The 24,845-nt window shown below is 43.1% G+C and overlaps 1 protein-coding gene across 18 annotated transcripts in view; it reads right to left on the bottom strand.

Annotated features, from left to right (window-relative positions):
• LIMCH1 (LIM and calponin homology domains 1) overlaps positions 1 to 24,579 on the bottom strand; it is a 307,341-nt gene extending 282,762 nt beyond the window's left edge. For 5 of the 18 annotated variants that reach the window (XM_054029185.1, XM_054029187.1, XM_054029188.1 and 2 more), the window contains exon 1: positions 24,199 to 24,577. In XM_054029185.1, the coding sequence (XP_053885160.1) occupies positions 24,199 to 24,297 (99 nt within the window). In that variant the 5' untranslated portion in view covers positions 24,298 to 24,577. Of the gene's footprint in view, positions 1 to 24,198 lie in introns of all 18 variants that reach the window. The other 13 variants (XM_054029195.1, XM_054029193.1, XM_054029194.1 and 10 more) reach the window with 9 other exon arrangements.
• Positions 24,580 to 24,845: the final 266 nt, after the last annotated feature.

The raw sequence follows: 24,845 nt of genomic DNA, 5'->3' as shown, positions 1-24,845 counted from the left end.
GGGAGGTGGTTCTCATCTGGGGCAGAGGGTTGAGGTGCATGAGGAGGTGAAGGGTGCGGGCTCCAGCTGGGCGGCGCTTACCTTGGATGGCTCCCAGAAGTGGCCAACATGTCCGGCTCCTAGGCAGAGGGACCAGGGGGCTCTGTGCGCTACCCACACCCAATGGGAGCTGCAGAGCCAGCACTTGGGGCAGGGGCAGTGCACGGAGCCCCCGTGGCTGCTCCTACGCCGAGGAGCCAGACATGCCAGCCGCTGCCAGGAGCCGCACAGAGCCAGGGAGCCTGCCTTATATCCCTGCTGTGCTGCCAAACAGACTTTTAGCAGCCCGGTCAGTGGTGCTGACCAGAGCCAACAGGATCCCTTTTCGACTGGGGGTTCCGGTCAGAAACCGGACACCTGGCAACCCTAAGATCAGCAGTAATCTTAAGTGCTTTCCTTACTAGTAGCCATTTGAGTCCTGTGTGAAGTGATGTTGGTTGTCTCAGCCCAGTTCTAAGTGCAAAAATCCATGTGAACAAAACAGCCACTCCCCTACCATCATAATGGGCACTAAATAGCAACCTAGGTCAGTTTCAGCAGAGAAATCAAGAACTGAGCAGATATATAGAAAGTTAGATATTCTGCAGCCCTGAGAGGTAGTGTCTCCAGGCCAGGGATTGATATGTGTTGGTCAGGCAGCGTGGGAGGGCCTGCAGTGATTGCAGCCTGTTTTGGAACTCTGTTTTGAGGAGTTATAACTGTGTTAAAAAAAAGAGTTCATGGACGATAGGTCCATCGATGGCTGTTAGCCAAGATGGTCAGTGATACAACCCCATGCTCTGGGTGTCCCTAAACCTCTGATTGCCAGAAGCTGGGACTGGTGACAGGAGAGGAATCACTGGATAATTGCCCTGTTCTGTTCATTCCCTCTGAAGCATCTAGTATCCTGTCTTCCGACAGGTGCCAAGCTAGATGGACTACAGGAATGGCTCTACTTGGCCAGACCAATGTTCTGACTCCATTCTCTACAGATGGAGATCAAGCACTCTTACAAAGACCAAATTCTTACCAAAAAGAAAAAATAATCCTTCCCTCCCACTATAGAAAAACAGACAGACATTCTCCAAAACAAATGCCAGCAATATAGCACAACCCCAGTGCTGGGATTGCCAACTCATGCATCACACCACACTTGTCCTCTCACTGCCTGTTTCATTGTGTTCTTGCCAGCCAGGAGCAAAAGGAACAAATCCCCCTGAACACTGTGAAAATATACAATTTCCAGATACAGCAACAAAGAAAAATGGGGGAGGGAGGGGCAGACTGCCTGCTCCCATGTAAGTCCCACAGAAGATGACTTAGTAGGGAGTTTGCCAGTTATTTATTCTGTATTGCTCTTAGCCAGACTAAAAAAAAAAAAAGAAAAAAGGAAAAGAAAATCAATGGAGTCAGTTTCATTTTCAAGTTCTTCTTGCTGAAATGTTTTAGTTGCAAACCCCATAGGGGAATATTTACTATAAAAAAAGAAACCTATTTACACTGGATTTTCTTCACAACAGTCACATTTCTGTTGTATTAGGTTTTATACAAGCCTGTTTTTACAAAAAGATGTAGTTTGGGCCTCAAAATTTATATCAAAGGTGTCTCTTATTACGATTAGTTTAACAAATTAATAAATTTAAGATAGTCATTTTCTAAATTCTTGTGTTTATAGAGTGTTTTCTAAGGTTTTAAAAATTCACCCAAGCCTGGAACTGAAGGCAAAACTGTTGGAATGTTAGTCAAAGGACGTCTCACGTTTGAGCTGAGATAGGTAGAAAAGAACACAGCATGTGTCAGCTGATGAGCATGCTGGAAACGGATTGCCTGTTGGAAAGAACATCAGTTCTTCAGCCCACCTAGTCATTGTTTATTCTTTTAATAATGAAAACCACCTTTGTTTTCCCCCTTCCACACCCACAATCATTCCATTTGAGAGTCACTCAACAGAAGCCTATCAGATTCGTATAATGCATTCGGGTTAGCAGATAACTGGAACAAACTGACAAGTCATGAAAAGGGTAACTTACCAATACATTAAAAATACTCACAACTCTTCCTAGCATTTGGTAGTAAGTTATAGGTATAATCTGTGTGAAAAGTGCTCCTAGTACTTGTAGCTGTAGGGGGGAGTCAGATGTATGCCATCAGAAACTGAAGAGGCAAGGATATACATGGTTAGTGCACGCTGCATCAGACAAGAAGTCTAAACCTAGCAAGAAATGCATTAGACCAGAAATAGATTTTGAGTGAATGCATACACCTCAATCAGGGTTCTTCCTTTTTACCTGCTTATTGGTGACAAGAGACACACAAGGAAACAAAGCTTCTCCAATTTGGATCAGTTCCAGGACAGAACAAACTACTGATTCAGAATACAACTGAATCTTGTTTTTAAATTAGAAATGGGATACCTATACATTAGTCAAAAAAACCTGTTAAATTTCATCATGGGGCTAATCAATACAAGTACAGAATTGTCTTTCAGGGGCAACTGTTACTTGTCCATTTGCCCAAGAGTGAAAGTCGCAAGAAAGCTCCAGTGACTTATGATATGTGACCTAAACCTAATACCAGGAGCCTGTAATGCCCAGAACGCCCCAAGAGCAAGTGATTTTTTTTAATCAAAATCTGCATTTAAGATTCTGGCTGGGGAATATGATAAAAATAAAACAGGGACACAAATATGGACCTCCAGGATTTGTCAACTTAATGATCAAGCCAGAACTCCAAATACTGAGATACAGAGCAAATTAATGTATTGTAAGTACGGTAGAGAGTTACTGGTTTAATAGTCTTGACAAATGGCACACAAAGTGTCCTGGAGACTCCTGGCAGAGCTCAGATGGCAGAAAGCCATTAATGCCAGTGAATAATTGTTACTAAGAGTATCAGTAACAAAACAAATGTCAAGACAAAAATTATTTTGAGCTTGCTATAAAAATGATTACCTATGATAATAAAGAGCTATGTATCCGCCCAGTGTAAAGTGAGGAGTGGGATGGGGAGGGGGGAAGTCATTGTCAAAATCTACTAACGGGTTCTTGCATGCCTTGCTCAGCCAAGATTCTCACCGATATCAACAGGTACCTCAGCTCAGCACGGAGTGTTGAACTGGACCCAAACATCATGTCATTTTCTTGTTTACTCTGAGACAAGATCACTGCCCTGCCACACCCTTTGCCACGAGTAAGGGCTACTCATGAGCATGCTTACTGAAACTGGGGAGACCATAGGTGCAGACTCCATGGCATGGCTAGAGCACTCATGGAAGAAAAAAAAAAAAAAAAAAAAATTAGTGGGTGCTTAATACCAACCGGCAGCCAGCTCTCCCCCCTCCCTCCCACAGTGCCTCCTGCGATCAGCTGTTCCACGGCATGCAGAAGGCACGGGGGGGAGGAGGAGGAACAGGGTGCACTCAGGGGAGGGGGCAGGGGCGGAACTGGGCAGGGGCAAAATCGGGATGGAAAGAGGCGGGTCAAGGGGGGGGGATTGGGAGAAGGGGCAGAGTGGGGCCTGCGGTGGATTTGGGGGGTTGAGCGCACCTGGAGGAAGCCGGTGCCTGTGGGTGAGACTGCTCATATGAGCAAGGGTAGCAGGACATGTGTTACTGGGGACCAGATCACCATGTGTTACTGAACATGAGCTACCACACCTTCTGCCAGCTACTAAATTGCCTTTTAAATTTAGGATTACACAGATGTGGGAGGAGAAAGGAAAGAGGATTTTTTAGTTTGGGTTTTGTTTGTTTCTTTTTTTTTTTTCCCCCAAAAAGAGGGGAAGTTAAAGACAGGTAGAGTTAACTCCGCAGTTTCATCTACTCTATGCTGATTTATTTATTTTTGACATAACAGTGGGAGATGTGGAGAGTGAGTCCAAATTCACGCACACCTTCACTACCTCGATTTTTTTAAAGGTTGGGAATAAATGTAAGGTTACATCTTTAAAAATCAAACATGAAGTCCTAGCATTAGATTATATATACTTAAAAATTTAAACAATGAACGAAGATACATTTTAGAGCAAATATGAGTTCATGCAGGTTCACGGAAGTTATAGTGCAATAGAGAAGACTTATAAGGCCACCTCATCCAGGTAACCATGAGACATGTTGGATGTAAAGTTATAGGACATTGTTCACAAAACAGACAGTAGCAAACAGAAGCATCACCACATGGTATGTGATTCTGGCCAAATCTTCACATGGATAACAGCCGCTTTTCTATGTGGCTGAAAAAGGTCTGAGTCTATGATATTCTCTCTTAAATAATTACATTCCAGATCGTGCTAGCTCTTGAAGATCTCTATCCCATGCCAAATTGTGTTTATCATCTGATCCCCAATACAATCTATTAATATTCTTATTTTACACTGTAGTTGCACTTTCTGAAACCCTTTAACAAGGTCTCCCACCAAAGGCTCATAAGGAAAGTAGGCAGTCCTGGGATAAGAGGGAAGGTCCTCTACTGGTTAAAAGATAGGAAACACAGGGTAGGAATAAATGGTCAGTTTTCAGAGTGGAGAGAGAAAAAAAATTGCAGGTTCCCCAGGGATCAACACTGGGACAAGCTCTGTTCAGCATATTCATAAATGATCTGAAAAAGGGGGTAAACAGTGAGGTGGCAACATTTGCAAAGGATACAAAATTATTCAAGATAGCTAAGCCAAAACTGACTGTGAAGAGTTACAAAGGGATCTCACTAAACTGGGTGATTGAATTTCATTTGACATTTTGTTGCCCAATGTTGATAAATGCAAAGTAATGCACATTTGGGTGTAAATTAGTTGTTACCATTCAAGAAAGATCTTGGAGTCTTTGTGAGTAGTTCTCTGAAAACCTCTGCTCAATGGGCAACGGCAGTCAAAAAAGCTAACAACATTAGGAACCATTAGGTAAGGGATAGATAGTAAGACAGAAAATATAATGCCACTATATAAATCCATGGTACACCTGCACCTTGAATACTGAGTGTTGCTCTGATTACCCCAATCTCAAAAGAGATACATTAGAATTGGAAAAAGTACAGAGAAGGGCAACAACAATCTTTAGGGATATGGAAGAGCTTCCACACAAGGAGAGAGAAAAAGACTGGGACTGTTCAGTGTAGAAAAGAGATGACTAAGAGGGGCTATGGTAGAAGTCAAGGATAGTGTAGAGAAAGTAAATAAGGAAGGGTTATTTACCTCTTCACATAACACGAGAACCAGGGTTCACCCAATGAAATTAATAGGCCACAAGTTTAAAACAAACAAAAAGAAGTATTTCTTCATACTGTACCCAGTCAACTCATTGGAACTTGTTGCCAAGGGATGTTGTGAAAGCCAAAACTGTAACTGGGTTCAAAAAAGAATAAGGTAAGTTCATGGAGGAAGGTCCATCAATGGCAATTAGCCAAGATGGCCAGGGGCATAACCCCATGCTCTGGCCATCCCTAAACATCTGACTGCCAGAAGCTGGGACTGGAGACAGGGGATGGATCACTGCATAATTGCCCTGTTCTGTTCATTCCCTCTGCAGCATCAAGATCGGCCACTGTTGGAAGACTCTGCTAGACGGAGCATTGTTCTGAGCCAGTATGGCCATTCTTATCTTCTTATTTACTTCGTCACATCAGATTTGGAACTGCTTGGAACGACGCGGAGCAGAGTGAACACTACTAAATGTTCATTGATCAGAAGTTTAGGATATAGTGGTTGCTTTGAGCCCAGACTCAACCCCTCCCTCCCTTTGGTTGAGCTCCAAGGAGCAGTAGAGGAGATGAGAGCTCTGGAACTATATTAAATAAATGCTGGTTCCTGCGATACACAGGACACCCACATCACATCAAGACTTGCACCACTAAAGAAGCCTTCAGTTCCTCAAACAGCACCAGAGGGAGCAGACATGCAGCAATCTGGGGACATTCTTACAGCAAAAATTCTAAAAGCATATGGGATCAGTAGAAGACATCAAAACGGGGATGCGGGGGCAGCAGAGGAGGAAATGGACTCAACTTCAGGAGAAAAAAAAAATCAGACAGAACAAAATGCACACGCACTCTTCAAGGTAACTGCCCACAAGGAGACTCCCGTAAATTATAAAATGCATTCAACGTTCAAAACACTGATATAGAATATACACAGGTGACATCCATGTAATTAAAATGCATCAAGCAGGCAAGCAGACAAAACATCTTTGACCACCTCATCTGCTCTCTACCCATTAACTCGTCTATCAATATTCTTTATCTCAGGGTCGCTCCATTTTGTAACCATGCTGAACACAAAACCCTAGATGTTGTCCACAAAGAGTTACAGTAGCCCAGAGCTCTGGCCAGGCAATAAATAGACCTAGAACCAGTTGTTGGACATATAACACATCAGGGATAGAAAAAAAGGTGCTTTGTATTTAGAAAGCCAGGAATCCCTCCTTGCCAAAAGTACTCACTCCTTTGGACCTGGTAGGTCACACCACATTCAAACATTATGAAAAGGAGAACTATTTTAGAGTGTAAAAATCTACCCAAGACTCATTAGTTATAAATTCCCTTCCCTCTAATAATTTAAATTTGGACTTCTAATACTACAAGAAACAGCTTTTAAAAAGTAGGGCTATGTAAACAGCCCAATATACGGTTTAAAATGCAACTATTTACAAAAATGTTTTAGTGGCACTCCCATGAATGTAATTAAGAACACAGGAACTGCCATACAGGATCAGTGTTCCATCTAGCCTGGTACCACTGTTAGGGCAAGGACAGGAATCCTATGCTTCAGGAAAAAGTGTAAGAGACCCATAGTGGACAACTATTAAATAACCACCTCTCTCCAGGTTCCCCCAGGGGAGTTTCTTCCTAATCTCACTGAAATGTTGTCTTAGTCCCTGAAACATGAGGGTTTTTCAGGTTTGGTGTTTTTGTTTTTTTTAAAGCCCTCTCTAATGACATTGAGGATGCTCTCCGTCCCAATATGAGTGTCTAATTCTTTTTTAACCCTACCATTTTTTGGCCTCAATAGATTTCCAATAGCAATGAGGGCATAGACTAGTTATGCCTTGATTTAAAAAGTATTTTAGTTTCAGTTTTAACTTTGCAGCCTTCTTTGTGCTTGTACAAATGAGTGAAAAATAGGAGCATACAATTAGCTGCTCCATGCCATTCATTATCTGGAGTATCTCCACACTAAACACAGTCCTGATCTTTTTAAGTCTCTTTGTATGGAGCTCTCTCCATAGCTCTAAGTGTCTGTTGCCCATTTCTGAAACCCAACCCAATCCCCTTATTGACATAGGTTTGCCAGAACTGAACACAATATTCCAAGGAAGAAAATATGGTAAGAGAAGAACATCTATACTGATCTCCAAGAAGAGAGGATGGTACCAATAACCCATACATTCCTCTCCCCTCTACAATGCCTAACCGAAGCACAGGTGTTCATTCACATCCCCTTTTGGCTCCTTTCATGCTCACTAAAGAGTGCAGCTCCTGTAAGACCTGTGCTGCCAGAAAATCTCCACTGCTCTAGAACAGTTAGTGCTGGCCATTAAGGCTCCCACTTCTCCAGGTGATCTATATAGGGGCACATCTCTGCAATGCACAAATCCAGATGGATGATTGGGGCCTAATTCAGGCACAAAATTCCAGCGGGAGATAGCCATTCTGTGCCTCACTATTTTCCCCCTCCTGCGTCTGCCATCTCCACACCTATGAATAATGATCTTCTGTTGGGTCACAGAAAAGGAGCAGACAATGATGCTAGGAGGCCTCCTCTACACCTTCAGTTCAGAGGGTCAATTTCTACCAAAATAATTAACCTGTTTGTGCTATTTCTACAGTGACCAGATGTCCCTATAAAATTGGGATAAGTCCCAATATTCAGGGCTTTTTCTTGTATAGGTGCCTATTACCCCCGACTCCCTGTCCCAATTTTTCATACTTGGTATCTGGTCACCCTAGCTATTTCTTACTTGGGAGATACCAGCACTGATAGCAAAACAAAAACCAAAAACATATGCCACATAACCAGCTTTACATACAATTTGAGCCTATACATAGATTTCATGAAGTTAGCCATAAGCCTTTGATCTGCTAATTTCAGGGGTCTTTACGGAGGAAGATGGAACACTTTTTAAAAAATACATAATCCTTAGATGAAAAGAAAAATCCAATGTGCTCTCTTCCAAAAAGTATATGTTATGTTGCAGGCCGTCAGATTTTTCTCAAAAAAGGAATTAGCCACAATTTGAAGAATAAGCAGACGTGGATTCAAGGCAGATTCCACATTTTGGTGAAAGATTGTGTTTTAAATTGGGTGAGAACCAAAAATAAACATTTCATTTTTTAAGCAAGTGGTAATAATATCTAAGAGCTCAGAAAAATCTATAGAGAATGAAAACTTGATAAAACCCTAGAGCATTTGAAGACAAGTTCTCTACTAGATCTTTTATTTTAATTATGTCCTCTGCCAAAAACACCTCAATATTTCATATTTTCAGTAAGTTATTGAAGAGATGTATTTTTCCCCTGAAGCGAATCACAAAACACAGATGTGTGTGAAGGTATAAAATGGCAAAAGTAACAAATGCACTAGGCTGGGTTTTTCTACTTTTAAAAAGTAAAGCTGTTTTTGCTTAACATTCTCTGAGAAGTCTTAAGCACTGAATGCCCCTCATTCTACAAGTGTGGAGATATAAATTAATCCAGCTACAGAGTTATCGCAAAAGACCACCACCCATGAATGAATATCTGAAAAACTTAGTGGTCTGTTGCCTGGAATATATTCATGTCAAAAAAAAAGGAGGGGGGTGTGTGGAGCAGAGAGGGGAGGAAGGGAAGTTACTTGGCAAAGCTACTCGTGACTAGGGTATTTCTACATTGCAACACACACACACACACACACACACAGAGTAGCAAGTCTAAGAACCTGGGTCTACAGACTTGGGATTGCACTTAAAATAGTGGCGTAGACATTCCTACAAACTCAAGCAGCTTGACCAGTTTTATTTTTAACACCCTGCTCCCCCTACAATCATCTCCTCCCCAGGGATTTCTGAGCTACCCAGCTGCCATGTGCCAATCTGGAACACTCTGAATGCCAGGAATCACGGAGGAACAGCCGCTACTTCCACTTTTAGAAGTGCACTGCATGCCTGGGCAGTTTGAGGCTGAGATTTGAACATTCCTAGACCTAGTGCTTCCAGTGGGCAGCAAAAAAAGGTTGTAAGACTAAGGGTCCTTTCAAATTGATTTTAACTTAAGTTGGGCATTTTTTAAGCAAGTGTACTGTCAAAAATTAAAAATCCAGGAAGAAACTGCACACTACATCTGTGCAGAATGATATCTCCAGGGAAAGTGAAATGGGTGCAGCGCTTAAAAAAAAAAAAAAAAAAAACCACACCACCATACCAGAGGTGTCTCTGGAGAGAAGAAAAATCCACAGCAAGGCTGAATCTCTGCAGACTCCTGATTAAGAGAGATTGGTTTGCCTTTTTTATTTCTATTTTAAAAGCCAAGATTATTATTTTTTAGATAAATGGTCTTTAAGCTGCCTGAACTTTTAAGATTTATGATGAATTTTCTTGTAGGGTTTCCAAAGGCTAAAATATTGAGGGGAGGTTTTCATAAAAATTTAATGTTGTTCTTCCTAATCAGGTTAGTCACCTTTACAACTGATTCATCCTGATATTTTGCCCATCTTGTTACAGTCTTCTACAGAAGTAGCTTGTTTTCTTTAACATCTTTCATGAATCAACACACTAGCAAACAACACTTAGAATAAAAGTTTTGATTTTTTTTTTTATGTCCTAACCACAATGTTCAAAGTCCGCTTATGATTATCTCCCTGGCTTTTGGTGGCACAAAGGAGGACATTACAACATATAGTACTGTTGCTGTCACATATATGTATTTATTTTGCTAGGCTGAATATTTAGTTTTCACATTAACAGCCACACTCTTGGACTTTAGGAAAGTTTCAAGAGACCACATCTTGCAAAACTTTACCCATGCAAATTATCCCATTGAAAGGAATCAAACTGTTCACATGACTGAAGATAAATCAAGGATTTCAGGATTGAACTTCTGGGATTACCACAGCAGTGGGTCAACCAATTACCCTTCCTTTCTTATTCTTCCCTTTTCCCCTCTTCTCCAAAAATGCAATCTCTCCTTAAAACAGCTCTTTGCCAAATAGCAGGATTTACCTAATGTTGCAAGGGTGCTTGTTTTTCAATTAAAAAAGCTTTTGTAAGCAGAAGGCTAGAAAACAAGTTATTTATTATTTGTATTATTGTAGAACCTGGGAGCCCTATGTCTGGACCCCATTGTGCAAGATGCTGTACGAAAATCACAGAAAAAAAAAACTGTTCCTGCCCCAAAGAGCTTACACTAAGTATAAAACAAAGTATACATATAAATAAAAAGACAAACAGATACAGACAGGGGAGTAATATAGCAATTTGAGATAATACTGGTCAGCACGACTGACAAGGGTCTCAGTACCCCAGCTGCCTAACCATGGTCAAGCATTTTTGTAGGGAGAGTAGGCAAAAAAGAGATGGTTTGAGAAGTGTTTTAAAGGTGGACAATGAGGTAGCTTTACAGATGTTTACAGGGAGCTCCTCCCAAGCATGAGGGACAGCCTGGGAGAAAGCACGAAAGTATTTCTTTGTAAGTTTAACAAGCACATGATGGAGGCTGGCACCATGGGCTGATTGGAGGCAACATCAGCTCTTATTTGCTATTGATAGTAACTGTTTTTTTTAATAATATCTGAATTTTAAAAAGAGGAGAGAAGAATGGAGAAACATCAAGCCTTTCCCCCCAAAAATGGTTTCACCACCTTTTGAATATTCTGCTATATTCAGATTATATTTCTCAACAACTCCGCTCCACCCGCTGCACCCCCAATAAAACAAAACAAAACAGAGGCAGAGGTAGATTCTTCCCAAATGTTTACAGTTCATTCTCAGATTTCTGTCCAGTTGCTAGAATCTGTGGATTTAATGAAATGCTGGGTGGGTGGACCGTATCTTGGGAACCACTTGCTCAGATGACCCCACATTTGGGTCACTAATCCTACTCTCCCTTGAGCCATACCAAATTTCAAGACAATCCATGTGCATATACAGATATAGGGCTTGTCTACACTTACATTTTATAGCGCTCTAACTTGCTGACTCAGGGGTGTGAAAAATCCCCCCCCCTAAGCACAGCAAGTCTGAGCGCTTTAAAGCGCTAGTGTAGACAGGCTGTAGACAGCCACGCTCCCAGCGCTCGGAGCTAATCCCCTTGTGGAGCTGGATTACCAGGAGCGCTGAGAGAGCTTTCTCCCAACGCTCGTGTGTGACCACATTCGCACTTCAAAGCGCTGCCATGGGAGGATTTGAAGTTTCCAGTGTAGACATACCCTTAGAATAATCATCCTTTGAACAGGAAAGAACTTCCCAACCTTACCTAGAGCAAAGCTGGCACTCCTCAATATTACTGTATGAAGTGAAAGGGAGAAAGAATGGAAAGGACAGGAGCTCTAGACACCCATCAGCAGCACTGCAGGCTCAGAGAGGTGTTAAGGGGCCTATTCATCTCAATGAGATGTACTCAAATGAAACAGAATACCCAGGGACCAATAGAACCTGAAACAATAGCTATAGAGCAGTTACATCTCATTCCTGGCAATGGGTGTTCCCACCTTTCCACCCCGTTGCTAGAGAGTTACGGATTTGTGTCACGCATACCCATTCTCAGCTCCTCACCCTAGTCTCACCAGGGTGTTCCAAGCATGCCTGTTCTCAGCTACCCACCCAGAGAGGCAGGGCTTCTCCAGATCCTGATTTTTGGGTGGGGAGAGCAGGGAGATAGGCTCAACCCCTCTTAGATGGACAAAGCACCCCAGATCCCACTTCCATGAGTAGGGTAGGGAGAAGGGCTCAGACACCCTAGAAAGACAAGCCCCAAACTTGGCTCAAATGAGGGAGGGCAGGGATGCAGGGTCACACTCCCAGAGATGGACAAAAAAAACCCACAGACTGTGATGCACACACAAGGGCAGAGCTCCCAGATCACAGCTTAGATGGGCAGGAAGGAAGAGGGGCTCAGACCCCACAAGAAAGGCAAGCTCCTCCAGAACCTCGCTCACATGAGGATGGCAGAGGGAGGGGTCATACCACCATAGATGGGCAAGGGGCCCCCAGAGCTTGGCATACATACAGGGGGCAGGGACCCCCACATTGATCCAGCTCACATGGAGGGGTAGAGAGAGGGGATCAGACCGTCTTACACCAATAGGCAAGCACTCTCCAGAACCTGATTCATATGAGGGAGGGTAGGGGTCATGCCCCCGTGAATGGGCTGAGGACCACCAGATCATGGCACACACATGGGGCTGACAGACATCCCTGCCATTACTTTCTCCCAGACCCCCATGTCCCTCTTCCTAGTGTCCTTCCCCTCCCACAAATCACCCAACCTCTCTGCTCCTATTCCCACCTACTCTTCCAACCCTTGTCACCCACCACTCCCAGTATTAAAAGAGCATGGATCTATTTTATGTCTCCATGAATAGTAAAATGGAAGACTGGACTTTTTCCAAGTCACCTGTCTCTAAAGGATGTAACAACCTTAACCCAAACACTAAATACCATTAGTCATAAATTCTCATTTTAAGACTCCCAAATCAAGCCCGTTTTCAAAAGCCATTAAAATAAGTCAGATCTGAAAGCATTTCAAATACAAATGCTGTAGTTCAAAACTAGCTAGGTTAAGAGTTGGTGAGGAAGGGGAATGCATTTTGTTTATAACCACTTTAAAAAAAAACAACAACCCAAATTCATCTAGATCCAATCTCCTCACCCCCTCAGTCTACAATGGCAGATTGTAGACCTAGTCCTGTGGATTTCTGAATTCAGTGCACTTGGAAGTAAATATAATCACAGCCCCATTTCTACTGTAATCTTGAAACCATTCTGCTCATATTTGCTCATGATTGTTGTACTCATTAATATCAGCATCATATTATACAATACAAGTAGGAGGTTTTGCTTCTGTTGTCTCTACTGAGAGAGAGAGAATGTAAAGCCTGTGGTCATTTAGGTGAGAGACTGTGGCTTGTGGAAATGAGACCTTAATTTCCAATAAACTGGGGCAGGGGGAAAAGTTAACCTCTAGCATTCTTGAATGCTAAGATTTACTCGAGGAACAGGGCTACTTTCCAGACCCCAGCAGGCCCCCCAAGAGGAAAGTCTCAATCCATCAGACTTGTAGGAGTCCACAGGAAGCAAATGCCCCCTTAGCTTTCTGGCAAAGTCCCCTGCCACCTACAGTCACCAATGATCCTTTGTACTGAAGTCCTGATGCTGCAAACTCTAGTGTTAAACCAAATTGCGAGACTTGCTCTAAAATCATGAACCCAGCTTGAAACCCCAGTTCCTGGAATCTTGTTATTAGTTGAGAAACCTCCCCTTCTATTTATTATTGTAAAGCACATTTCTAGCCCTCAGGGTTAGCGAGAAAAAGCTTCAACCATCACTCAAATGCACCTTAAAGTAAAAAACTCAAATTTAAACAAGTTAATTTTTAAGCCAATCACGATTTCTGGGCAGTCTGACACGATTTTGGGGGGCACTTAAGCTTGGTAAAAACTAAAGCCCACTAAGGCCCATAAAAAGGGAATCCCACTCTTGAAAGTTTCTCTACTTCCTCAGGACCAGGGCTCTCCTTCTAAAGAACACAGGAGGTACACAAAAAGCCAACAGGAAGACAGCTGAACTTCTAACAGTCACAGGAAGGGAAGGAATGTAGCTGGCGGCGGTCAGCAAAATAAATAAAAACATAAATAAAAATAAAAAGCCTTCCTTCACTTGTTCCTACCCCATATAGTGGTGGGGAAGGGGTCATGGTGACTGAAGAACCCCTGTGCCACTCCTGCTATCTCCTGCATGGAGTACCAGGGCATAAAGATTCCATCACCCATTCACCCACAACCCCAGCCTGAGAAAACTTTCCCAGTCCAACAGCCAGTGCATCCTGCAAACTTTATCAGCCCACCCCATAGGCCACCCCTTAGCTCTTTGAGAGCCTCACAAATCCACCAGACTTAGGAGACACTAACCAGTAGCCTACTCAGCCCTGACCCCAACAGGCCAAGGAGGCAGAGTGGTCCCAATGAGTCTTCTAGGACTGATGGAAAGGTGCCAGGAAAACACCTGGGGCTTTCTGCAAGGTTTCCCTCTTCTGCATATCTCAGAAGGGCCATGTAGAGAGAGGAAAGCCCTCTTTACAAAGCCATGCTCTCTCTAGCCCCTCCCAATGCAGATCTAGCAAGGCCTGCAGAAGCTGGCCTTTTTCCCCCCTTGGGAGCCTCAAAAGGTTTGAGGGAAGAAGGAAAGGGGTGAGAGCAGAAAGTTCAGGAGAAGGTGAGGGAGGAAGGAGATGTAGCATTATGGAGGGCATTTCCCTCCCACCCAGTCTTGCTCCCTTGGCTCCACACAGGAGATGTGGGGATTGAAGAACCCTCACCTCCTTATCTACTTTCTGCTGCTCCCTGGCCTTGGGAGCTCCCAATGAATCAACAATCCTCTGGAGCCAACAAGCCATAGCAATGTGATTGTTCACAATTTTAGCTTGTCAAATATGATTTTAAATTAAGTCAGTCAGGGGAGGCCACCAAAGTAGGTTCTTCTCCCTGTTCCTGCCTTTTAAAAAACAAAAAATTAAAAAGGGGCGTGTTACAATGCAGGACTCTCTTCAAAATTGAAATACTTCCCTGCGACCCTCAACCTACCCATGTTGAAATCGACTTGGCTTTTTGTTGATTCTATTATAAAAAGGATTTTTCCACCTCACGTAGTTTAGTTGCAACCTTAAGTATCTCAAGTGGACATCCATTATACCAAATTATTAGCAATTTTTTAAAAGCTATTTAACAATATTATGCAAGTTATTCTGCTGAGACTGGCTGACATGGATTCTAATGCTAGAGGAATGTTCTAATAAAATATTAACATGAGCACAAGACTATTTTAGAAGGACTCGACATTTTTGAGTTGTCATCTGTTAAACTTGCACTTCATACCAAGTGCCTTTCCTGTAATGGTGATAAAAGTAATTTCAATTCCATGTTGGCCAACCAGGGTACATAATGACTTCAGTGAGATTAAGATCTCAAAACCAAGGCAACCGATGATATCTAAGGTAAAGAAAATGTGAAGCTTTCCAAACCAAAAATAGCACAAGTTATCTAGGAAAAATAGTTAATTTGGCAGCAACATGTTCCGTATTGCCTTAAGAAGTTTTTCCAGAAGAGGAAAGGACAACATGACCTGTTAAAAAAGGCCATAGTTGAGCAAAGCCATAAGAATAAGGAGTTCTGTGCTTATACAGCGCCTAGCACAACGGGGTCCTGATTCACAGCTTCCAAAATACTCCTGTAGTGTCAAAGAGAATGTTAAGTGACTTTCAATGCTCCCCTTCAAGGGCATACAAACTGCAGCTACATAAAAGAAGAGTGCTAGAGTCTTAAGGATTGAATTGTGCAGGGACCGGTCACTAAGGATTTTGATCTCCATTACAGAAGCCACACAGCAGAATAGTACTGCAAGACACCAGACTTCTTCACAGGAAGGACCTTTTGAATTTTTCTTAAAAAAAACTACACATTATTGGAACTATTGTCCTTAAATACCCTACTGCAATCTGAACAATATCTTGGTCCACAGAAAACCTTTTCTAATCAACTGAATATGTCTGTTCATAGTTAATCCCTAGGACATATTGAGGGCTTTTCTCTCTAAGATCCTGGCTAAACATGGGGGGGATAATATTTATTAATTTTGATATAGTATTGTTACAATTTTTTTTTCATCTGGAATAATTAGAGAGCCCAAATTCAGAAGTGTCCATCCACAGGTAACTGGATAAGACCAGTTTCCACGTTGGCAGGTTTTTCCATACAGAGATACCTAGGTTTTATTGCCTAGTTTTTATCCGACAGAAGAGTCATCTAGTGTTAGAAGACTGAAAATAACACCGCTCTCCCCATCAGCTTTTTCTTTCTCCCTATTTAGTCAACACCTCACCTTATTTCCTGAGAACCAATCAAATCACTTACTTATTCCTCAAAAGTATTACACAATTAACATCAGCAGACTTATTGGAATAGGGTTAACTGGTTTTGTTATTAAGCTGGTCCTCTCTACTGACTGGATAGCAGCAGAACAATATTGCAGGGTCCAGCATTAAGTCTCTTGATGATGAAGCAAAGAATTTAAAAACAAGTTCTGCGAGAACATTTCCCTCCCCTCCTTCAAATTAATACAATTGTAAGACATTGCACAGTTTAGTCCTGCACTGACATTTGCTCTTTAACATTATCAAGTACATTGTTGTTCTGACCATTCCCACCCACAACCTCATGCCAAGGGCCACTTGTGACATGGCTTAGTAGTATGATCTCACGATAAGGGAATTGGGCCCATATATAAAGGAGAGGAGGTTGTTTGCTAAGCAACTGGGAAAGGAAAACACTCCAGAAGGTGACAGCCTGAAGAAAGAGGGTTATTTTAGCCAGACAGCATAGTTTGATGTATTCTATCCACCTTGTCCGTGGTAACCAACTCTGCCTGGAGCAGATAGAGTGAAATTCTGCCCTCATTTAAATCAATACAAGTCTGGAGTAATCCTTGTGAAGTCAGTGGCCTCCTTCTGGACATATGCCCATTTAAGAACAGAAACGAGCCACGGACCTCAGTCTCGTCCAAAGAGTCATTCTCAGACTGTGTTATGGATCCACTGTATGACCAACATCCTCCTGACAACGACAAAGGGCCTGATCCAGAGCCCATTGAAGTCAGCGAGAGTCTTTCCATTGTCTTCAATGGGCTTTGAATTGGACCCTAAATGCATAAATCTTATATCATATCCGGTCTCTATCAGCCAGTAAGTCTATCCCCAGCAGATTTTACTAACAAATTCATATTAATTTCTTCTGATATCAGGGAAAGAAAGCTTCAGTTACAACTACTGCTAGATAAGCATAAGTTAGGTAAGCCACTGCTCCATTCAAAGTCATAGGTTAATTCACCAGCTAACCAATTTTCATTCAACAGCTGGATAATAATGTAATTTAGGGTAGGATACTATACAAACCTCTGCATGTGAATAACTTTACTCATATGCTTCCAAGGATAGCTGTATTGGCTTCACAAGAACTACCTGCATCAAGAAACCTTTGCAAGCTCTGCCCCCTACTTAGCAAAAAAAAAAAAAAAAAAAAAAAAAAGGGGAGAATTAGTTATATTGTATTAGTGCCTAAAGGATCCAAACTGCACTGGGGCACTCTGCGCTAGGAGCTGTACTAATACACAGGTAGATAAAGTTTCTGCCATAATGCTCTCACACAAACCACTGCAAGTGAAAGAGGAGTTTAAACAAACAGCGAAAGGAAGAAAAGGGTAATAGAAATAAGGACAGTCTAGCAATGTGCTCAACTCAATGGGTCCAAATCATCTGATGAGTGTTTATATATCAACAAGCATAAACTACCTCAAGTGCCCATCAAATAAGGTTAGAGCACTCTCTCAAAGCACATATCACAAGTGGGTTTTGAACGTGATGAGTGTGTTTAAGCTAATTGTTTATATTAAACCTGAATGCCTTTCACTGTACTTTAGATCACTAGCTACTCGAATAGGTTTTCCAGTTGAGATTCCTTAACTCAGTAGTCAAGATTGTGTCAATGAATTCCTCCCCTCACCTCTTAAAATTTGGTTTTTGCAGTGGTGACCTTAGCCTCAGAGCACCAGCCATATATTGGGAGCCAGAGGTATTCCCCCATAAAGAGGTTTCGCTTTCAGACATACTGGGCGAATGCTGCACCAAAAAGTTAAAAATTCTGTGCACAATATTTTAAAATTCTGCATATTTTATTTGCCAAAAACAACAATATATTCACACCAGTTTCAATTATTTTGGTACTTTACTTCAAAATACTTGTCAGCAAATATGTCTGTAACAATACAGACAACAAAAAAGATTCAGGATTATTTATTTATTTTTGAGAAATAGATTCCCTACTAGGCATATTATTACTGAACTTTGAGTAATAATTCATCTACACTACAATACAGAAATGTATTTCCCACACCCCTGAGAAGCAGTGCAAAGGCTTGGGGGAGTCAAGGGTATCAGAGGAGCTGAGGGATAGGGAAGTAATTGTGGGGAGGGAGCCTGGGTAGGTGGGAGAAGTATGGAACAGTTGGGATTTTTATAGGTGGGGGGAGGGACTGTTAGGGAGCCTTCCCCATGCAGACCCTGGCTGAGCCCTAGCCTCTCCCATTCAGTCACCCCTCTTCCCACCATCCCCATGTGTCCCTATACCCCTTCCCCAATTCCCATGTGGCCCTGTGCCCCACTCAGCCCTCCCCCTCACCCATCCCCTTGTGTCCTTGCACCCCCACTCATCCATCCCCGCCCCAATGTGTCCTTGCACCCCACTCCCATTCAGCCCCCACCCCAGTCTGTCCCCACCACTTGCCCTTCTGAACGCTAGTCTGGGACCCCCCACCCCAGCAGCCCCACATGCCCCACTCTGTCTGTCCCACCATATCCCATACCTCCTGACCTGGTCCTGTGGGCACTGTGAGGAAGGCAGCCTCTTCTTTTCCCTATCCGCAGCTGGGGCTGCTCGCTGTTCTGGCTCCACAGTGGCCACTGGTGGGCAAAATTCATAACTGCTGCAGCACTTCTCGGCAAAAGTTATTTTCTGCTGAGAAAAAAAAAAAAAGTCTGCGCAGCACATGAATTTTGCGCATGCACAGTAGGGCCAGTAGTGTACCTAGGAGGGGAGCGGGGCAACGGCCACTCTTCCACTGAGCGTAAGTGGCGCCTTTTTAATTTTTACTCACCCGGCCATGCTCCGGGTCTTCAGCAGCACTTCAGCAGTGGGCCCTTCACTAGCTCCAGGTGTCTTCGGTGGCACTGAAGGACCCGCCGCCAAAATGCCGCCAAAGACCCACAGAGCGAGTGAAAGTCCCGCTGCCGAGGTGCCACCGAAGACCCGGAGCACTGCCCTGTCAGTAAAAGCGCCACTGGTGAGTAAAAGTGCCACAGCAGGTGGCGCCTTTTTTTGTAATCGCTCCCCCTGTTCCCTCCACCTGGCTACGCCACTGAGGGGCGCAGAATTCCCCCAGGAGTAAGTTCATAGGATTTTCTTGCATGCTTTCTCATTCCATGCCCTTTTAAGGATTCAAAGATGGATTTTTATCTTAATCCCAGAATAAGATGAACTACATCACCAGATAAGTGTTTTTGATTCGCCCCCTGCTCCACTCCCCTGCCTCCCATCCCTTCAAAAACTGTTATTTCCACTATGAACTTAAAACTTATGCCACCTCAAGGCAGAAGTCACAAGCTAGGTCTACACCAGTGGTTCTCAACTAGGGGTATGTGTATGTCTTCTGGGGGCACATCAACTCATCTAGATATTTCCCTAGTTTTACAACAGGCTACATAAAAAGCACTAGTGAAGTCAGTAGAAAACTGAAATTTCATAAAATGACTTGTTTATACTGCTCTATGTACTATACACTGAAATGTAAGTACAATATTTATATTCCAATTGATTTTATAATGATATGGTAAAAATGAGAAAGTAAGCAATTTTTCAGCAATAGTGTGCTGTGACACTATTGTCTTTTTATGTCTGATTTTGTAAGCAAATAGTTTTTAAGTGAAGTGAAGTGAAACTTGGGGTACACAAGACAAATCAGACTCCTGAAAGGCTGGAGTCTGTAAAGGTTGAGAGCCACTGATGTACACTACAGCCTATGTTGGCAAAATGTATGTTGCTTGGGGTGTGAATATTCCATCCATCTGAGCAACATAGTAATATCGACATAAGAACTCATGTGCACAGCTTCTCCCATTAACCGCTTCTGCTGTTTGCAAAGTGGTTTTTTTAATGACAGTGGGAAAGCTCTCCCCTGTTGGCATAAAGCATCTTCACCAGACACGCTGCAGTTGTATCGGTGTAACTGAGCTGCTACAGTGCTGTACATAAAGACGTGGCCTTATAAAGCCAGCTGGTTTGCCCAGTATCCTGACCCAATCCAACAAGCCAATAGTCTGGGAAATTTCTCCCTAACAAAAGTCATCTCTAGAGGGAACACATGATTATTTTTTCAAATGGGGGGGATCTTTATTAAGAGATATTTTTAGCCTATGCAGTATGCACACCTCTAGGGACAGCAAATTCAAACAACAAGTGCGTAGGAGAGAGAAAACAGGACTTGTTTATTATTACCAAGTAGCCATAAAGGAAGCATTCTTATCAGCTGGCAAATTTTCTAAGTAGTACAAGTCTATGGGAAAGCAATCCGTAGTTGAACGAAGTCCCAACAGTGAATATACAGCATAACGAGGGAAGCCTAAGAGGTACAATTATGAGATAACAATACCCCAGGAGTTACTCCAACACTAAGTGCAACTTTACTGCTGTACTATCCTCGTATCAATTGTTGTGGTGTGAATAACTGCTTTTACAGATGCTCTTTCAAATCATCAGTTATTCTAATTTGAGAAAAATCAGCATATCAGAGAGCACTGACATTTCAAAATTACAAGCCACTAGACTAAATGAGATTTGTTGTTTTGCTGTAGTAACCCATTATACTGTGCAAGGCCGATCTATTCTTTCAGTGAAATTGAGATGCACTAATTGAAATGGGACACTGAACCTTTAATAATGCAGACTGCACCAAAAGAAATGCCCTCCATACAGATACATCACTTATTTTAAGTCTTCTCAGTGCTACCAATACAGTCTATTTTGTTATTAATGAGGTGCTTAAATCTAAACAGTGTATGCCAAGCAAAACTAAAATACTGGGTTACTATTACACAAAAGAGGAGTAGTGTTTATATTTATATGAAACTAAACACATGGTGTAAGGTGGAATTATGGTTTCCTAAAATATTAAGCAGATTTATGATCTAATCAGAAAAAAAGTCAATAGAATTTCAATATACCATCTTCTGTACTACATAAGTCACATCAAATCTACCTCCCCTTGAAAAACTTCCATACACCAAGTTAAACTATGGAATTCATAGCCAGAAGAGGTCACAGAGACTAAAAACTAGCAAGATTCAAACGGGCTTTAAACAAAGAAGGATGGTCCAGTAGTTAGGGCACTAGCCAGAGACCCAGGAAAACTGGGTTCAAGTCCCTACTCCACCACATCTTATATGGCCTTGGACACGTCACTTACTGTCTCGGTACCTCAGTTCCTCATCTGACAAATAGTATTTCCTTACTTCACAAGGGTGTTGTGGGGAGAAATACATTAAGAATTGTTAGGTGCGCAGGTACTAGTGATGAGGCCAATAAAAGCAGTTGAGATAAATAGTTGCACCTAACAGCTAGAAGATTGCATGTTAAAAAGGAGCTACTTGCATCCCTCCACAAGCACCCCATGACCTTCTTCCCCATATCATGGGCTCTGTATGCCCCACCCACCCCCCGCCATTATTATTTTTCTTTTCTTTCTGACCAGGATGATTCATTCAGGGTGTCACAATTTTAAAATGTAGTCGGAGGATGGGCAGAGCTGAGGGATTTGGGGGCAGGGAAAAGAGGAGTGGATGATGCTGGACGGTGTTAAAGCTGTTATCAACTGGTTCTTTGAGCTGTAGATAATTAGAGATCTGGCTGACACTGCTGGATCTGCTAACTAGATGCCAGGGGCTTGTGTGTCCTCCATTGCCCCCTTCTGGTTTTCTTATTTTCACCATAAAAATATAGTATTTGTCCCATTGATGCCTAGAACATTCCCTGAAATTTTAGAATTGATTGGATGTGGCATTCAAAAGTTATTGTGTTACAAACAAACAGGCACCATCAAGTTGAGTGTAGGGACTTGCTTTGCACCAACTGTCCAGTTAGAACAGTCAAAGCTGACAACAGTTTTGGAAGAGATATTAGACTTCCTTCTTCCAGGCTTAAACCAATCTGTTACGGATTAAGAAGAGACCTGATGTAGAGGGCAGATTAACCCATATCTGCCAAATATGTGGTTTCTTCGACCTTCCACTGAATCATTAGGAAGACAGTTTGCCACTGTCAGAGACAGGATACTGGACTCAAGGGGCCACTGGTGTAATCAAATATGGTAATTTTTATGTTCCTGAAATATTTCCTGTTGAAAGGAACAGGGGTTATTTCAGCAGTGTCACGTTCACATTAAGATATAAAAGTCATAATAATGCACTTCATATTTGTCAACAGCAATGAGATTGCACAGCTCACAATGCCAAATTCTCCATACCACATGGTTAAGAAGAGAGAAAGAACATACAGACAATGCTGTATAGAAGGTGATATATACACATGGATGCAATATAGAAACCTAGATAGATACATCCCCATGCCATGGGAATGGAAACAAAAGAGACTTTCAGAAAGGAAGAAATTGCCCTCCTTGTTCAGAACGCTGGTCGGTCCATCTAGTCCAGAACAGAATGCATAGAGGAAGATAGAAGAATCTCTATCCTGGTGAAATGTGGAATAAACTGCTCCTGGGAAAGTTTCTTCCAAACTTCAAGCAGTTTTTGGTTTACTCTCTGAAGCCACAGGATTTAAACTCCATATATCATCATATAATGGAACTACAGATGTCACCCTAGTTTCTTGACCTCTTCTATTTTTCTTTGGGGGTGGGAGGAGCACAGACACACACAATTGCCACCAATTCCTCATCAGTGCAGTTTTACTCAACTCTGGCTCAATATTACCCTTTTATTTAATATCAGAACAAGAACCATTATTCTTCATAGATTTCAGAAGTATCCCTCAGAAATTAATCTAGCTTTTAACAGTCTCAGAACAAATTTAAAGTATTATTTTTCCTAAACCCTTTGTTAAAATAGAAACTGCAGAGATCTATTCAGGGCTTCAGTTGAAATTTAGGAACCTGCAGCTCAAGGAAACAGTGGAATAAACCATGATACCACAACAGTTTTCCTGAGTGCTCTGTATGGGTGATTAGATTAACGCCTATGTAAAGAGCTCTATCTTTCCATGCTGGATGCACTATCAAATTTCATGACAGTCTGGATATATAATATCTTTACGTATTATAAACATGAGAGAACAGTGACTAAATAAAGTGTTTTCACCCTGTCAGCAGAGCAAGACCAACTCATAGTTAAAGAGGGAATCCTAGTTATCAAGGAAGGAAGCTGTAGTGGTGCCATGGAAAGTTCTTGCATTCTTACAGACCTAGTTAACAACAGGCACTGTAAATCAGTCACACAACAATCTGCATGTCAGTCAATCCAGAACGACCTTCTCACCGTGAAAGTGTTACTCCCATGGATCATCATAGCCACCGTCCTCATCTGCAACCGCATACCAATCAGCATAGCCTCTACTGGGCAAATCATTTCCCCTCTCATTACGCGGAATGTTTGCACTGACAGCTCTTTTCCACTAGCCCGATCTCTATACACAGTAGTGCATGAAGTGCTACCCAAGGAAACATATGCATGTCCACAGGGATGAATTAGTAATACAGAGACATCTGATCCAAATCAGAGAGACTGCAAACCCCCAGCCCGTTTCAGCGCTCAGCAGATGCCACAGACAGACAGATAATTGCAAAGCACGCGTGGTTCAACACCTGAATGGCCTGCACTGCACACCACCTTTCTAACGCACAAAACGAGAGGCGATTGTGGTGTCATCTTCTTAATCAAGCTCTTGTTTACGAGCGCTTGTCTCCTTTCGGTCCAGAGGAAACCAATGCGATTAAGAGATTAACAGGGGAAAAGAGGCGGGGAGTAAAAAAAAAGAACCCCCCCATCCAAACCACCACACAATGCGCGCCCGTTAATCTGCAACAGTTTAAATCTCTTCCAGCGCCTGCTCCATTGCACCGAACCTCCCTTTGCAGCCGTGCCAGTGAAGAGGAACTGAGATTTGGGGCATGTGTTTTGTTAATTTGCCAATCCATCTGCAAATCGCACGGGGGGGGGCATTATTCTATAGGGGCAGAAGGGGGCGGGTAGCTGGGTAAAGTTAAAAACCCACAATCGCTGAGAGGAGGAAAATTGGCCGGTCCTTCCTCTTTTGTAACGAGATGCTTCCCGCACGGGAAAGGAGAAATTCAGAGGGTGCCCGTTTACCAAGCGATCAGCGAGGGCTTCTTACCTCGATCCAGTGCCGCGCCTCGGCGAAGGCTGGCTCCGGACGGGCAGCGTCCTGCTGCAGAGGCTGAATTTCTCCCAGCTCTAGCCGAGGACTGGCCATTTGCAAAGCCTTGCCGCTGCCTCCGCTGCGGGAGGCTCGCACGGAAGAGCCGAGTGACCCCCCAGGCAGATCCTCTAGCTAGGGGAGCTCGAGGCCGCTGCTCTCCGCCTCGGAGCAGCTTGCAGCCCGGCTGGCTGCTGCTCGCCTGCGGTAACCTCTCCGCTGGTGTCCCAGTCCCCGTCCTGCCGCCCCGCTGGGAGCCAGCCTCCTTCCTTCCCCGCCCCCCTGCAAGGCGAGCTGAGCGGCCAGCTAAAAATAAAAACAGACTGTCACTGATGAAGCCGCTTTGCCTTCAGCCCGTGCAAATGCCCAGGCCGCCGCTGCCCCCGCCTCCTCCCGGCCGCCCCCGCCCCCAGCAGCAGTAGCAACAAACAGCAGCAATCACATGCCTCATTATGCACTGAGGCGGGGGGGGGGGGGCGCTCCGCCCGCGGAGCAAAGATGCTTCTGCAGCAGCAAGGGAAGAGCCCAGGCGCACCTGGCACCCAATCAGCCTCAGGCAGGGCTGGGGCCGCCCACAGTCTAGAGCCACCTGCCTAGGCGGAGGA

Source organism: Malaclemys terrapin, chromosome 5, assembly GCF_027887155.1.
Source record: "Malaclemys terrapin pileata isolate rMalTer1 chromosome 5, rMalTer1.hap1, whole genome shotgun sequence".
Lineage (NCBI taxonomy): Eukaryota > Metazoa > Chordata > Testudines > Emydidae > Malaclemys > Malaclemys terrapin.
This window is presented reverse-complemented; position numbering and strand designations above follow the sequence as displayed.